The 14,729-nt window shown below is 39.6% G+C and overlaps 1 protein-coding gene across 1 annotated transcript; it reads right to left on the reverse strand.

The window, feature by feature from the left end:
• Positions 1-275: 275 nt before the first annotated feature.
• On the reverse strand, positions 276-14,351 carry LOC108705159 (hepatic lectin). Its single transcript, XM_041588851.1, has 9 exons — positions 14,050-14,351; positions 11,843-11,950; positions 10,895-10,954; positions 7,668-7,742; positions 7,112-7,186; positions 5,523-5,570; positions 3,366-3,508; positions 2,807-2,934; positions 276-1,130 (listed from the first exon to the last, which is right to left on the reverse strand). Exons 1-9 carry the CDS (start codon positions 14,105-14,107, stop codon positions 998-1,000), a joined length of 828 nt encoding a protein of 275 aa, XP_041444785.1. The 5' UTR covers positions 14,108-14,351; the 3' UTR covers positions 276-997.
• Between the last annotated feature and the right edge of the window lie 378 nt (positions 14,352-14,729).

Consider the following 14,729-nt stretch of genomic DNA (forward strand, 5'->3'; position numbering starts at 1 on the left):
AGCAAGCAATGCCAGTCAGCAACATCAAGAACAAATAAGGTCTTGAGCTGTATTAAATGGGGCATTGATTCACGGCAGGAAGAGGTCATTGTTCCACTGTATAGAGCACTGGTAAGGCCCCATCTAAAATATGCCATACAGTTTTGGTCTCCATCACTCAAACAGGACATTATTGAATAAAAGAGGGTACAGAGAATGGCAACTAGGCTAGTAAAGTGTATCAAATGTCTCTGTTATGATGAAAGACTGACTAAGTTAAGGTTTTTTATGCTGGAGAAGAAGAGAGGGAGGTGATAAATATCTATAAATATATAAGGGGATCATATAGTAAACTCTCTCATGTTTTATTTACTCTTCCAGCAGAGATGAGGGAATCAATTTAAATTAGAAAAAATTTTCTTTTGTACAGCGAGAGCTGTGAAGTTGTGGATTTCTCTCCCTGAATTGGTTGTACTGGCAGATATATTAGATTAGATTATTATCAAATTATATTAGTTCAAAAAGGGCTTGATTGTTTTTTTTGCAAGTAGGAGAATAAAGGGTTTTTACAGCTCCCTACAATGTTCTGCTGGAATGCAGATGAAAAAGATTAAAAGCTGCACCTTGTGTTTGGGGGTACATATAATCAGATTAGAATTCCATCATAAATTGATATTTTAGGTCCCTGCCAGATAAAGTAAAAGCAAGTTTGTCCTACAGTTCAGAATAAGTTGACATAAGTAAAGCTTTTTTTCCTATTGCAAAGCTCAGAAGCTTAATCATTTTAAAACGAGGCACAGTGAGGAATGGAGGCCGAGTTTGATTCAGATTGTGAAAATAATCTCCACATCAATCATTATGGTGCACATTATCTGCTATCGATTTTTGTGACCTTTTTTTTAATGGTTATGCCTTTTAAAATATCATGTATGCACTATTTGCAGCTTAGGTCACTGATACAAATAAGTGTGTAATGGCAGAACACTACTGAGCATTTAAGACCTGTATAGGATTCAGCTCAGAGTTTCTTCTCACAAATGGCATTGCACTCATCAAATGTACAGCGTACATCATTCCATTCCCCGTTTGTCCACAGGTGAACACAGTCTTCATTACCTCCTGCATCATTGGGCTCTCCAGCTCTCCAGAACCTGCAGAAGGATATAAGGCAGCAGTCAGCAAAAATGCTTGGGATGATATATTCCCAAAAAAACCAAAGGAGAGGTAAGGAATACATTTCACAAAATAAATAAAATACCCAAAAATGGTACCAGTGGGCACTGTGAGAGACAAAAGACTGAGGGTCCCACAGGATACCTGGTGTCAAATGTTTAGCTCTGTCTTTTAAAAGTACAAAGCAGCACAGAATTTAAAGGAACAGTTCAGTGTAAAAATAAGAACTGTATAAATAGATAGGCTGTGCAAAATAAAACATTTTCTAATAGTTAGTTAGCCAAAAATTGAATGTATAAAGACTAGAGTGACTGGATGTCTAACATACCAGGACACTACAATTCCTTTCCTTGTTGCGGAAGTGACGCTATGTGTGTGAGGTCACACGCACAGTGTATGACATCACTTCCTCTGACAAGAGCGAGTAGCGTGCTTTTACTCACTCACCCCCCCCCCCCCAGTTTAGCAAGTCTCTGGAAGCGGCTAGGGAGATTTTGTATTTGTTTAAAAAGAGATGTTTTCATTTGTTGTCTATATATAAATATGGACCTGGTACAAAGGGAGTAGGCAATCAAAGGAGCTGGGGCTCCAGAAGAGTTCAGTAAAAGGGAAACCTAATGGAGCTCAAACAAAAGACAAGGCCTGAACTCGACGAGCGATACTAACAAGTTCCTATAAAAATCATAAGAACATGTCAGTATCAAGTATGTGCTGAACCCAGAATATTTTCCCTCAAAGCCGCCTTCCAACCTGCGCACCTTTGCACAGCAGACCGCTCACACTACTAATTGATCTTCTGCCTTGCTTCCATGACGCTGGGTTGGGGGCGCAGTGATCCTTCGTGTTTTGATTCGTAATCAGCCTATGGAAGGATCGCGCCCACCCCCAGCCCAGTGTCACTGAAACTGCACAGAAGGTCTTTCATCAGTGTCGGAGGATCAGGTCAGTGCAGGTTCACAGGGCTGGGGGGTGGCTTTGAGGGGGGGCTTTTAGGGAAAATATTCCAGGTGCAGCACATACTTGATACTGACACGTTCCTATGATTTTTATAGGAACGTGTCAGTATCACTTTAAATTAAGGACTTCATAAACTCTAGAACCCAGGGACCCATGATTAACCTGGGATGAAGTTTTTTAAGGTGCCGAATCCTCCTAACTTTCAACAAAGAATGGGTGCCTTTTCTTCTGAGACTGGGACCCACAGGAAGTCCTTTCTCTCTGTGTTCTTGCAAATCAGGATGGCTTTCTAAAAAATTATACTATTGGCAGGTATCGGAGCCCCAGTTAAAGAGGAACTAATACTATGTATGCAACGGTATTATTCCATGTTACATTAACAATGCAGAACATTTTGGGGGTGACTGCAACTACACTAGTCTGTTAAATCAATTTGTAAGTCAGCAGAGATTCTTTGTTTTGCTATATATCAAGACTTACCTGTCTGTGGGTCAGGACCCATCTTGTTAGAAATTAAACCTCTTTTAAAACCACATTTTGCATCATAATTCATTAAATTCAATTCTTTATAATCTGGTGCATAACATAGCAAGTGCATAAACTCAACAGGCAAGCCAGAAATACATCCCCACAGACCCTGACCACAATTATTTATAGAATTGAAATTATGAAATAAAATTCTAAAGATTAGACATACTTGAACGATGTTTTATAGTTGGTTCCATCCACCCATTCCCACATGCCTTCATTGTTCATGTCAGTCAGGCCAATCCAAAAACGTGTAAGTTCCTGTCCCTTTGCTTTTACAACATTATAGACGGCAGTCTGAGGATATAATATGACAGTAAGACATATGCAAGAATTCAATACAAACATATAAAAGGTCACCCTTCTCAACATTCTTTCTACGGGAAAAATTAGCCTACTAAAACTTTTCAGAATAACTTAATAAAGATTAAAGGACAAGGAAAACCTCAGTCACTGGTGGGTGCCAATTTGTTAGTCTGGTGCTGCATTTTTTAAAACTACATTGACGAGGGAGGACAGTCTCTGCCATATTTCACCAGCTTCCCGTCATCCCCGAGCAAACTCAGGATTGGCGCACCAATAACCCCTGCCTAAATTAAATAAGATTAATGATACCCTGCAGCACTATTTTCTGAAATATATTTACAAAATGTCTAAAACTTCTACCAAGAAACCGCCATCTGCATCAATTGCAGAAATTCTCATGTACTATCAGAGATAGGTATTACCTGCTCAAAGGCAGAAGCAATTACAACCAAGTCACTTCCTTTTGTTTTACAAAGATCCTGGGCTTTTAACCAATCAGAACTGGTGTCTGAGACGTAATAGCAACTCTCACCAAGTAAGTGCCAGTCATTGTCACAGGTTGCAGCTAAGAGAAGACACATAGCATGGGTTTACATTGATATTTACAGGGTTAGATGTGTAGAAGCAGAAATATTATTGTTATCAATTAAATATAATTAAAATAAATACAAGTATTTTTTAAGACACCAACATATTCCACGGTACTGTACAATTGAGATAGCATCATGTGATGATTGACAGGATGAATTGCAAAGTTGCTGGATACAGAGGTCCCAGTCCAGTTTATAAATGTAGACAACTGTATCTCCATGGCACAGGAGTAGGCCGGGTTCTAGGGGTGAGTTACACCAGGCAGCAAGCAGAAGGGGTAAAAACAGAGGTGAAAGAGGACAATGGATTGAAGAGCAGCCCAGCAATTGTGCTCCATCATCCAAGGTCAGCAGCCAAAGGAGTCCATTCCTGGACAAGTCTCAGCTGAACTCCAGACCCAGCCAGACAGCTAGACTGGGACCTAAGGCCTTTCAGAACTATTTCTTTATTTTACCCAATCTCCTGTGCAATTAGTTTGATTCAGTTTTTCAAATACTTAAAGGGATACTGTCATGGGAAAACATTTTTTTTTTCAAAATGCACCAGCTAATAGCGCTACTCTAGCAGAATTCTGCATTGAAATCCGTTTCTCAAATGAGCAAACAGATTTTTTAATATTTAATTTCGAAATATGTCATGGGGCTAGACATATTGTCAGTTTCCCAGCTGCAGTCAGTCATGTGACTTGCACTCTGATAAACTTCAGTCACTCTTTACTGCTGTACTGCAAGTTGGAATGATATCACTCTCCCTTTCCCCCCCAGCAGCCTAACAACAGAACAATTGGAAGGGAACCAGATAGCAGCTCCGTAACACAAGATAACAGCTGCCTGGTAGATCTAAGAACAGCACTCAACAGTAAAATCCAGGTTACACTGCAACACATTCAGTTACATTGAGTAGGAGAAACAACAGCCTGCCAGAAAGCAGTTCCATCCTAAAGTGCTGGCTCTTTCTGAAAGCACATGACCAGTCAAAATGACCTGAGATGGCTGCCTACACAACCAGGCCTGGATTTGTGGTGAGGCCACAAAGGCCCAGGCCTAGGGTGGCAAAATTTTAGGGGTGGCATGCCACCCAGCCGCATCCTTAACTACATTGGAAACCCCGAGTTCCCCTGCGCTATAGCACAAGCGCACGCTCATGGAGGGGGCGGGGGGAGATGTGTGTGTGCTGCCGGCGACGCTAGGAACCTGAGGCCTCGGGACACCGAGCAGGGAAATTCGGCCCTGTATGAACCAATATTACAACTAAAAAAATACACTTGCTGATTCAGGAATTCAATTTTATATGGTAGAGTGAATTATTTGCAGTGTAATTTAGAAATAAATACTACTTCATAAAAATCTTGACAGAATCCCTTTAATTTTATCAGTTTCAGCCTGAATTCATCAATTTGGCAGACAGGGGCTGATTTTTTTAACCACATAAGGTGCCTAACCACTTCCCAGGACAAAAGTGCACTGTGGATGAGCACTAAGGGGTGTTGGCCTGCATGGGGGATAAGTTAAATTACCCCTATATCTACTTGTTTTTAGAACTACATTGTTTGACTTTAGAGTCAGGACATAGACCACGTAAGACCCATGGCATACCAGACCTCCGCTCCAACCATGTATTTCTACAGGTGGAGACAGGGTCACTATCATAAATATTGGGGCCCCATAGAGGGTTTGTAGTCTATGTGTCTCTTGGGGTACCCCTCTGCCACAGGGACCCTTACTGGACTCCACTCTGCACCCCTGCCAATCTCATTGTTCAGAGAATCACCTATCACCACTCATGCTGTTTGTCATAGAAGTGATGGGCAAACAAATGGGCAAGCACCGGTCACCAGCGGGCAGCCACCAGCAGAGCAAATGCCTTGTGTGCCATGTGTCTAAAAGTTTCTTATCTTGATCCCTAATAATGATTAGTTCAGACATTTACCATCATAATGTTTATGTTAAAGAGTATTGAAAAAAAAGGGTTGTAAAGGAGTTCCTTACATGTTGCAGGAGTTCCCCGGTTGCTCAACTTCTTGGTAAGTTCAGCAACTATAAATAAAAAAATAAAAACATACATATTTTAATGTACATTCTATGTAATTGTGAAATAGATTAATATATACAGAACATATATTTTTATATTTTATAATACATGTTACATTTTTTTTTGCCTCTATAAACATGTTTAATACAGAAACAATAAATAATAGATAGAATGATAATTATGTTGTGATCTATAATTGGTGCTTAGTGATGTCACTGTCACTGCCACAAGTTTTATGATTTGCAGTCTGGATTTACGATGTGACATGGGTCAATATATGGGCACACCTTGGCACTTGAACCTACAATCAGGCATTGAATTGCATTTGTGGGAGGCGGGGTGTATTAGAACTACAGTATATATCTCAGGTATATTTCAATAAAGGTACCATTGGTTCTTGGTTCATATCCACATAGGAGTGTTGACAGAATGATAAAGACGGACAAGATACAATGGTTAGGCATATACTCACAACACATAGTCAGTTAACATTCCGCAGGGTCAACAATAAAACAGTGATTTAGCTTACCCAGAAATGTCACAGCCAGCTTACAGGATGTTTCCCAAACACTGGCGGAACTACTGGCAGGGCTGGGTCAAGCTGACCGGGCGCCCTGGGCAACCCGGTCAGCTAACCCCCCACCCCGTGTGCGTATATGCGCACCATAACATAGGGGAGGGCAATGAAGGGGAAGAGTAAGGGCAGGGGAGAGAGAGACAGAGGGGTAGGCAGAATAATCTTGAACAGGCACCTGCCCAGTGCCCCCAAATCATTGCACCATAAGAAGGTGTCCCTTTTGCCTACCCCTAGTTCCAGCCCTGATTATTTTTATTGTGATTGCACTCCCACTCGGGACCTGCCTATGGCTCATGTGGGCGCAAAGCCGCTGTGAAAATTATTTCTGGAGGGGAGTGGGAGGCCCCGGCAAGCCCTGAACCCCAGCCATGCATCGAATAGTTACGTTACTGCTCCCAAGCAGAACCTACGCAAACCCCGCTGGTCCCTAGGTCTGTACACTTGATCCCTACTCAGGCAGTAGTGAACCCAGGATTGTTATCATTTTAATTCTGTATGGTGAAGCTTCAGACTGCTCAGCAAGCTAACCCTGCTGCTAGCTATTTCTCCTAGAGCGTTCTATAACAGAGTATATTCTAACACTTATGAGGTCTGACTATACCTAGGTATCACTCTGATCCTATAGTACCTGCCTGCTTAGGTAAGGACCTCTGGAAAATGGACCCACAGCACATGAGTGCTTCAGCTTATATTCTATACAACAGTGGTAGCTTCTGGCCAAAAATGGAACCACAAGGGTCTTACTTTAACCCAGGAAGAGGAAACTATTTCCCAATTATGCTAAGGACTCCCCTTACCTATTTACAACTTACACTAAGGCCCACTTAGCTGGCCCAATTTTAGGGGATTATCTAGCCAAAGGGGAACTAATTTACCAGATCCCTACAAACACACATGATTTATCCATTTTAAATTTGACTGCCATACATAAACAAACGCTCTGTGAATTTTTGCACTGTTTCCTCAAACCTTCATCTTGTAGCCTCTCCATATTTGAAGTGATGTTTGCCCATTCTGCTTCTCTCTTTACACTGATGTCTTTAACTGAAACATATCCAGACAGTAGAAGTACATTAGAAGAATGGCTGAAATCACACCCTGAAACAGATGTTTTAGCATCTGGGTCTGATATATCCCTACTTCTTCTACTTCTGAAGGCCCTCAAAGGGATCTGTATATGCTCAAATCAGCCCAGTACATGTAAAATGTTGAGCTGCACTGCTTCACTACATTATTTAAAGCTAAGTGAGGGTGGCCATGGGCAGATATAGCTGTTGGTATGAGAAGTACAGAAGTGGCCATTGAACCAACATCTGATGTCTAGCTTGGGGTAAGAGGTTAGTCTTTGGTGTGAACTGGGAATGACTAACAATTTGCAACCCCCTTGTTACTCTACTTGATTGCCAAAGTTTCCTTAAATTAGGACAAATTGATCAATAACAATAACTTAATCCAACTAGAATAGGGAGATTTGTAGTAGGCTATAGTTAATAAAATTTCTGTTTTTTAAAGAGGCTTTTCATACCTTCTATTTTCAACTTTTCAATTTCCTGGGTGAGTTCTGGGCTATGTGATTCAGTTTTGCTGAGAGTAGCCCATTCTGCAGGTAAGAGAACGCGTGGGAGATCAGATTTAAGAGTTTAGTTTAAAAATTCTCAAAAACTTGTGATACTTTCCAATATATTGCTAAAATCTGTTCCATTTTGTGATTTAAGTAAGTTATACAAAAATTAGAAAACAACTGCTTGATTAAATGTCAATAAATACAAATCACATAAAGCATCTCTAATTGTGGTGAACACTGCATCATATTGACAGATTGTTGCTAAAAGAGGGGGTCACTTCTGGACTAAGTCAGGTATCTGGCTTAATACTGGAGTTTCAGAAGTAGAGTTGGAGCTGGGGTATCCAAGACATGGCTTGTCAGACAAATTGGCCTCCACGTCAGTCATATGGATGATTCAATATTGAAACACCACATCCTATATAGAAAATTGTAATAGTTACTTACTGAAGACATAGCATTAAATGAGAACTAAAGCCTAACTAAAGAAGTAGCTAGAAATGTTGTACATTATGTTTTGGGCTTCTGTACCAGCCCAAGGCAACCACGGCCCTTTTGCAGTAAAGATCTGTGTCTCCAAAGATGCCCCAGTAGCTCCCCATCTTCTTTTCTGCTGATTCACTGCACATGCTCTGTGCTGCTGTCACTTACTTAGCTTAGGGACCCACTCACAATATACAGTACACATAGAATAGAAATGTCGCAATATAAGTCTGATTAGTAATTAATATAGATAATTACTACATGGCAGCACAGAAACCAGTGCAATTAGTATCAGAATTTAATAATCAGCTCTGTAGCATCATTTTATTTTACAGACAAACCTCATTTTCTGCTTGATAATTTGTGATGACCCCTAAGCTTAGCTTCTCAACAGCTGCTCAGAGCCCACTGAGCATGTGAGTGTCACAGACACTTTCCAAAATGGTGACCCCCTGTGACAAGTTTGAAGTCCTGGATCATTGCTGCTATTGACAAGCTGAAATTTGTGCTCATGATTGTGCTTGTGCAATAAGATCAGTATGTAAAATATGGCATTTTTAGCCAGATTAATTTTCATGGTTTATTTCTCTTTTAACATATATATAAATTAAGTCACTACTACATCCTACATCATGAATTAAGTACAGGGGACCAAGTGAAACCCTGAAAGATGTACAGTACATTTTAATGTTTACAATAGAGATCACCTTTCTGGGTTTCAGATGGAGCGCTAAAATTATTTTACCTTGGAGCCCAGTAAATACTGGTTACTGTATTTATTCACTGCTTATTGCAGGTATTGGACCTGTTATCCAAAATGATCAGGAGCTGGGGTTTACTAGATAAGGAATCTTTCCGTAATTTGGATCTCCATACTTTAAGTCTGCTAAAAATAATTTAAAGATAAAATAAACCTATGCAATAATTCATTAAGGATTAATGATATAGATGTCTGGACCAAATACAGGTACTGTTTTATTATTATTACACAGGTAAAGGAAATGGTTTAAAAATTTTAATTATTTGATTGAAGTGGAGTCTATGGGAGATGGGCTTCCTGTATTTTGGAGCTTTCTGTATAATGGGTTTCTAAATAGCAGATCCCATACCTGTACTGTATTTAATTTGCGTCATCAAAGTTTAGAAATAGAAAATGTTATAATTAACAAAATTTGATGCACTTTTTCTTGTTTCTTAAGCACCATTAGCTGAAAACTGTGAGATATGACGCCGTTATTAGATTAGTTAGTGTCTGGCTGGGGTATTGTAGGCCCACCAGATAAATGGGTGCCAAGAGCCACCCAATCATGCCCTAGTCTTCTATGAATGCCTTTTGCCTTTCATTGAGCATAAATCTTTTTTTGGGGGGTCCCCATTCCTAGTGAGCCTTGTCAGGAGATTCCCTACTGCTTGCACACAGCATGCCCCCAATCTACATTTTGTTGCCTTATACCTCTAATTGTGTATATTTCTTGCCTTTGGACTGTTTACAATGGGCCTTCCTTCTTTTATGTTATGGCAGTATTTCCACAATCTCCTACAGATGCCCTTCTCCTTTCACTGTGCAGAATTCTTAACTTCTTGTCTGAGATATGCAGAGTAACAACAAACCTCTGAGCTGCACCAAGACTGTCAAACTGGCAATGCAACTTGACCAATCCCATTGTGATTCAGCTGCTCATTATTTTATCAGCCTTTTGCAGATTTTAAACATAAATGCAACTATGTAAAGTGAAAGTAAAAGCACCATAGGAACCACAGATAGAATAGTTCTGGATAGAGGAAGGGGCCACTGGAAGGGGCCACATAGATATTCCCCTGACAGACCATGCCTATCTGGCCATGTAATTAGTAAACAAAATTATTTATTCAAACATTTTTTTTTTTTTGAGAAAAACAATATTATCAGCATCAACCTCTTTAGAGTGAATTTAATGTCTTAATATAAAAATAAAAAACATTTTACATACTATTAGTCTATTAACCAAAGTTCTACAGTGGTAGGAGTAGCAAACTTTGAGAAGAACAGAGTTTTGACAGATAAAAGGGAAGTGAAAATGGAAAGTAGATGGCACAAGAACAATAGTGCTTTGTACCAATGGAAGATAACACTCAATAAAGGCAACTTGTTCTCAAAGACCAACTAGAGGGGAATTTTTTATGACACCCATCAAGCAATTCTGTAAGTTTTTACAAATGAAAACGGATGTCCAAAGATTACTGTGTAATGTGTAAGTATTCTGTGAGTTCTCTGAAACATGTTATTAGTTAAGACTACTCAAGTCAGCACTGAGAACCATATATTGGCATGCTCTTCCATCTAAAACTTGAGCAACTTTAGCATTGGTTCTGACCCAGTTATTTAGGTGTCAATAAAACTGTAAGTATACAAAGCAATTGGCATAGTCTGATAGCATCAAAATCAAAAAAGGACAAACATTATGCAATAACATCTCTGCTACATTTGCAGTCTTCTAATTTAGTGATCAAGTTGGGCCACAGCATTTTATTCAAACTCTCTCTAGTAGACAAGAACATTCTGATTGGTGGCTACGGGTTACTAAAGTTGGACCAAACTTGCACTTTTTAAAACATTGCCCTCTGCTTAGCCTTTCATGAAGACCCATGAGTGTCATTTACACAACTGTCAGAAATAATATGTCTGTAAATATTAAAAACAAGAGTTTTGCTCCCTGAAGACTTACCACTGTTCCCGAAATCAGTAAGTTCAGTCTTGTTCCCTGACTGAGAAGATCCAGGTATTGCTGATAAAATATATACAAAAATTAAATGGAGTGGCTGCTGTACTACAGTGATCCCCAACCAGTAGCTTGTGAGTAACATGTTATTTCCCGACCCCCTGTATGCTGCTCTCAGTGGCCTCAAAGCAGATGCTTATTTTTTGAATTTCAAGCTTTCCAAGCAAATTATAGTTGCACAAACACCTTGGGTACTGCCAAACAGAGCCTTATGTAGACTGCAAGTCCTCATTGGGGCTATCAGTAGTCAATCACAGTACCCATTTGGAATCTCAAAGAACTTTTTGCATGCTCATGTTGTTCCCCAACATACTTTTACATTTGAATGTGGCTCATGTGGAATGTGGACCACTGAACATAGATCATACATATTGCCTGTTATGTTACCCATAGTAACCAATCAGCAATAAGATCTGAACACCAACATGTTATAAAACCAAATATATGAATGGTTGCTGTGGGCAGCAGCCTTAGTTATAGTCTTTGCATAGACACAAATAATACTATCCTTAGTAGGGATGCACCAAATCAAGGATTCGATTGGGATTTGGCCTTTTTCAGCAGGATTCAGATTTGGCCGTATCCACCTTCCCGCCCGAGCCTAATCCTTATTTGCATATGCAAAGTATAGGTGCAGAGGGAAATCACGTTTTTGTCACAAAACAAGCAAGTAAAAAAATTTTCCACTTCCCACCCCTAATTTGCATATGCAAATTAGGATTCAGATTCGGTTTGGTATTCAGCCGATTCTTTCATGAAGGATTCAGGGGTTCGGCCAAATCCAAAATAGAGCCTTTGGTGCATCCCTAATCCTTAGTAATAATCACTCAATCTTTATTAAATAGTGCAAACATGGTTTTTCATACAGAATTCATGCAAAATATTTCTACCAACATTTGGATAAGATGATCACGAAGAGGACCAGGATGAGTATGTACGAAAAGACAAGTAAACAATTGGTCACCAGCATGGACTTCCGTCTTGTATCTGAATGTCCTTCCTCTGCAATGAAGAAAAAAAGACAATTTTCTACTCACATGGCAGTCCTTCAAATAGAAAGCATTCTGTAAGTATTTATACTGCAGAGCTCCATATAACCCCTCTCTATAACTCCTTCACCTACTTCCTATAGCCCCCTTGTTATAACTTTTACTGCTTTAAATAACCCCTCCCAGTAACTCCTCCTATTTCTACATATGGTCTTTCTTATAACTCCTCCTATTGCTCCATATAACTGCTCCATTTAAGTCCTACTATTGCTTCATATAACCCCTCCTTATAACTCCCTTCTATTGTTCTATATAACCCTCCCTATACCTCCTCCTATTGCTCCATATAACCCTCCCTATAACTCCTCCTATTGCTCCATTTAACCATCCCTATAACTCCTCCTATTGCTCCATATAACCCTCCCTATAACTCCTCCTATTGCTCCACATAACCCTCCCTATAACTCCTCCTATTGCTCCATATAACCCCTCCCTATAACTCCTCCTATTGCTCCATATAACCCCTCCCTATAACTCTCCTATTGCTCCATATAACCCCTCCCCATAAATCCTCCTATTGCTCCATATATCCCCTCCCTATAACTCCTCCTATTTCTACATATGGTTTTTCATATAACTCCTCAAATTGCTCCATATAAACCCCCCCTATAACTCCTCCTATTGCTCCATATAACCCCTCCCTATAACTCCTCCTATTGCTCCATATAACCCTCCCTATAGCTCCTCCTATTAAACCATATAACCCTCCCTATAAATTCTCCTATTGTTCCATATAACCCCTCCCTATAACTCCTCCTATTGTTCCATATAACCCTCCCTATAACTCCTCCTATTGCTCCATATAACTATAACTCCTCCTATTGCTCCATATAACCCTCCCTATAACTCTTAATATTGCTCCATATAACCCTCCCTATAACTTCTATTGCTCCATATAACCCTCCTAATAACTCCTCCTATTGCTCAATATAATCCTCCCTATAACTCCATATAACCCTCCCTATAACTCCTCCTATTACTCCATATAACCCTCCCTATAACTCCTCCTATTGCTCCATATAACCCTCCCTATAACTCCTCCTATTGCTCCATATAACCCTCCTATAACTCCTCCTATTGCTCCATATAACCCTCCCTATAACTCCTCCTATTGCTCCATATAACCCTCCTTATAACTGCTCCTATTGCTCCATATAACCCTCCCTATAACTCCTCCTATTGCTCCATATAACCCTCCCTATAACTCCTCCTATTGTTCCATATAACCCTCCCTATAACTCCTTCTATTGCTCCATATAACCCTCCCTATAACTCCTTCTATTGCTCCATATAACCCTCCCAATTACTCCTCCTATTGCTCCATATAACCCTCCCTATAACTTCTCCTATTGCTCCATATAACCCTCCTTATAACTCCTCCTATTGCCTGTATAACCTCTCCTTCTAATTCATTGTGTTGATCCATAAATCATATATAGATGTTAAAAAAAATGCACTGCGTTTATTCACTATAATACTGCAAAGTGCGAAGAACATAAAAATATGTGATTAAATGGGTTGTTCACCTTTAAGTTAACATTTAGTATGATGTAGAGAGTGATAGTCTGAGATAATTTGCAACTGATTTTCATTTTTTATTACTTGTGGGCTTTAAGCTATTTAGCTTTTTATTCAGCAGTTCTCCAGTTTGCAGTTTCAGCAAACTGGTTGCAAGGGTCCAAATTATCTTAGCAACCATGCATTGATTTGATTTGAAATAAAAAGTAGCAATAACATTACACGTGTAGCCTCATAAGAACATTTGTTTTTAGATGGGGTCAGTAGCCCTTATTTGAAAGTTGAAAAGAGTTAGAACAGGCAAATAATGAAAAAACTATAAATTAATGGACAAAGCTGGATTCACTGGGGGTGCCAGTATTGTAGGGGCCAAATTGTACAGGCATGTGTCCTTAAGTTTTTGAATTCAAGTTTTCTGGACTTTGATTTAAGAAAACTAAATGATCTGTGCACCACCGTTATAATATTGGTTGCATCATCTTATTCACAACACAGAGTATAAATGGGATTACAGATGAAAAAGAAGGCTGTTACCTGAGCACATCATGTTGCTGGGAATTCTCTCCGTGATGCTGCTGCTATCAGAGTCCATGGCCGGACACAAAGTGCTTACCCATGCTGAGCTGACTGCGCTTTTATCTTACTTTGCTGGAAAAGGAAATGAACCAGATATAAAGCTTCCTCACTTGTTTTTGTTAAAAATCAGTGGTTTTATATAGGGACTCAAAAAGTTGTCTTTGGAGACTTGACAGCTCTGTATCCATCATCCTCATTTGCTGGATGAAGTGGATAGTGGCTTGCCTCCATCAACCACGTGTTGTCCTGGGTTGGCTTAGACAGCCTTTCCTCAAATCTGGGCTTGTCTGTGTACCCATTCAAAGACAGAGGGCTTAAATTCAAAATTCAAACTCATTGTCCTTGACATCTGGAATCCATGTAGAAAAATTAACATTTTCTTCTCATCATAATCATTCTTCATTCATAGCTCTCCTTTAAAGAGAACTTTAAAGGATAACTAAACCTTAAAATGAATATGGCTAAAAATGGCATATTTTATATATTGAACTTATTCCACCAGCCTAAAGTTTCAGCATTTCTATAGTAATAATGTTCCAGAACTTAAGACTTGTCACACGGGGTCACCATCTTGGAAAGTGTCTGTGACACTCACATGCTCAGTGGGCTCTGATTGGCTGTTGAGAAGCTAAGCTTAG

The sequence above is a fragment of the Xenopus laevis genome, chromosome 3S (assembly GCF_017654675.1).
Source record: "Xenopus laevis strain J_2021 chromosome 3S, Xenopus_laevis_v10.1, whole genome shotgun sequence".
Taxonomy (NCBI): Eukaryota; Metazoa; Chordata; class Amphibia; order Anura; family Pipidae; genus Xenopus; species Xenopus laevis.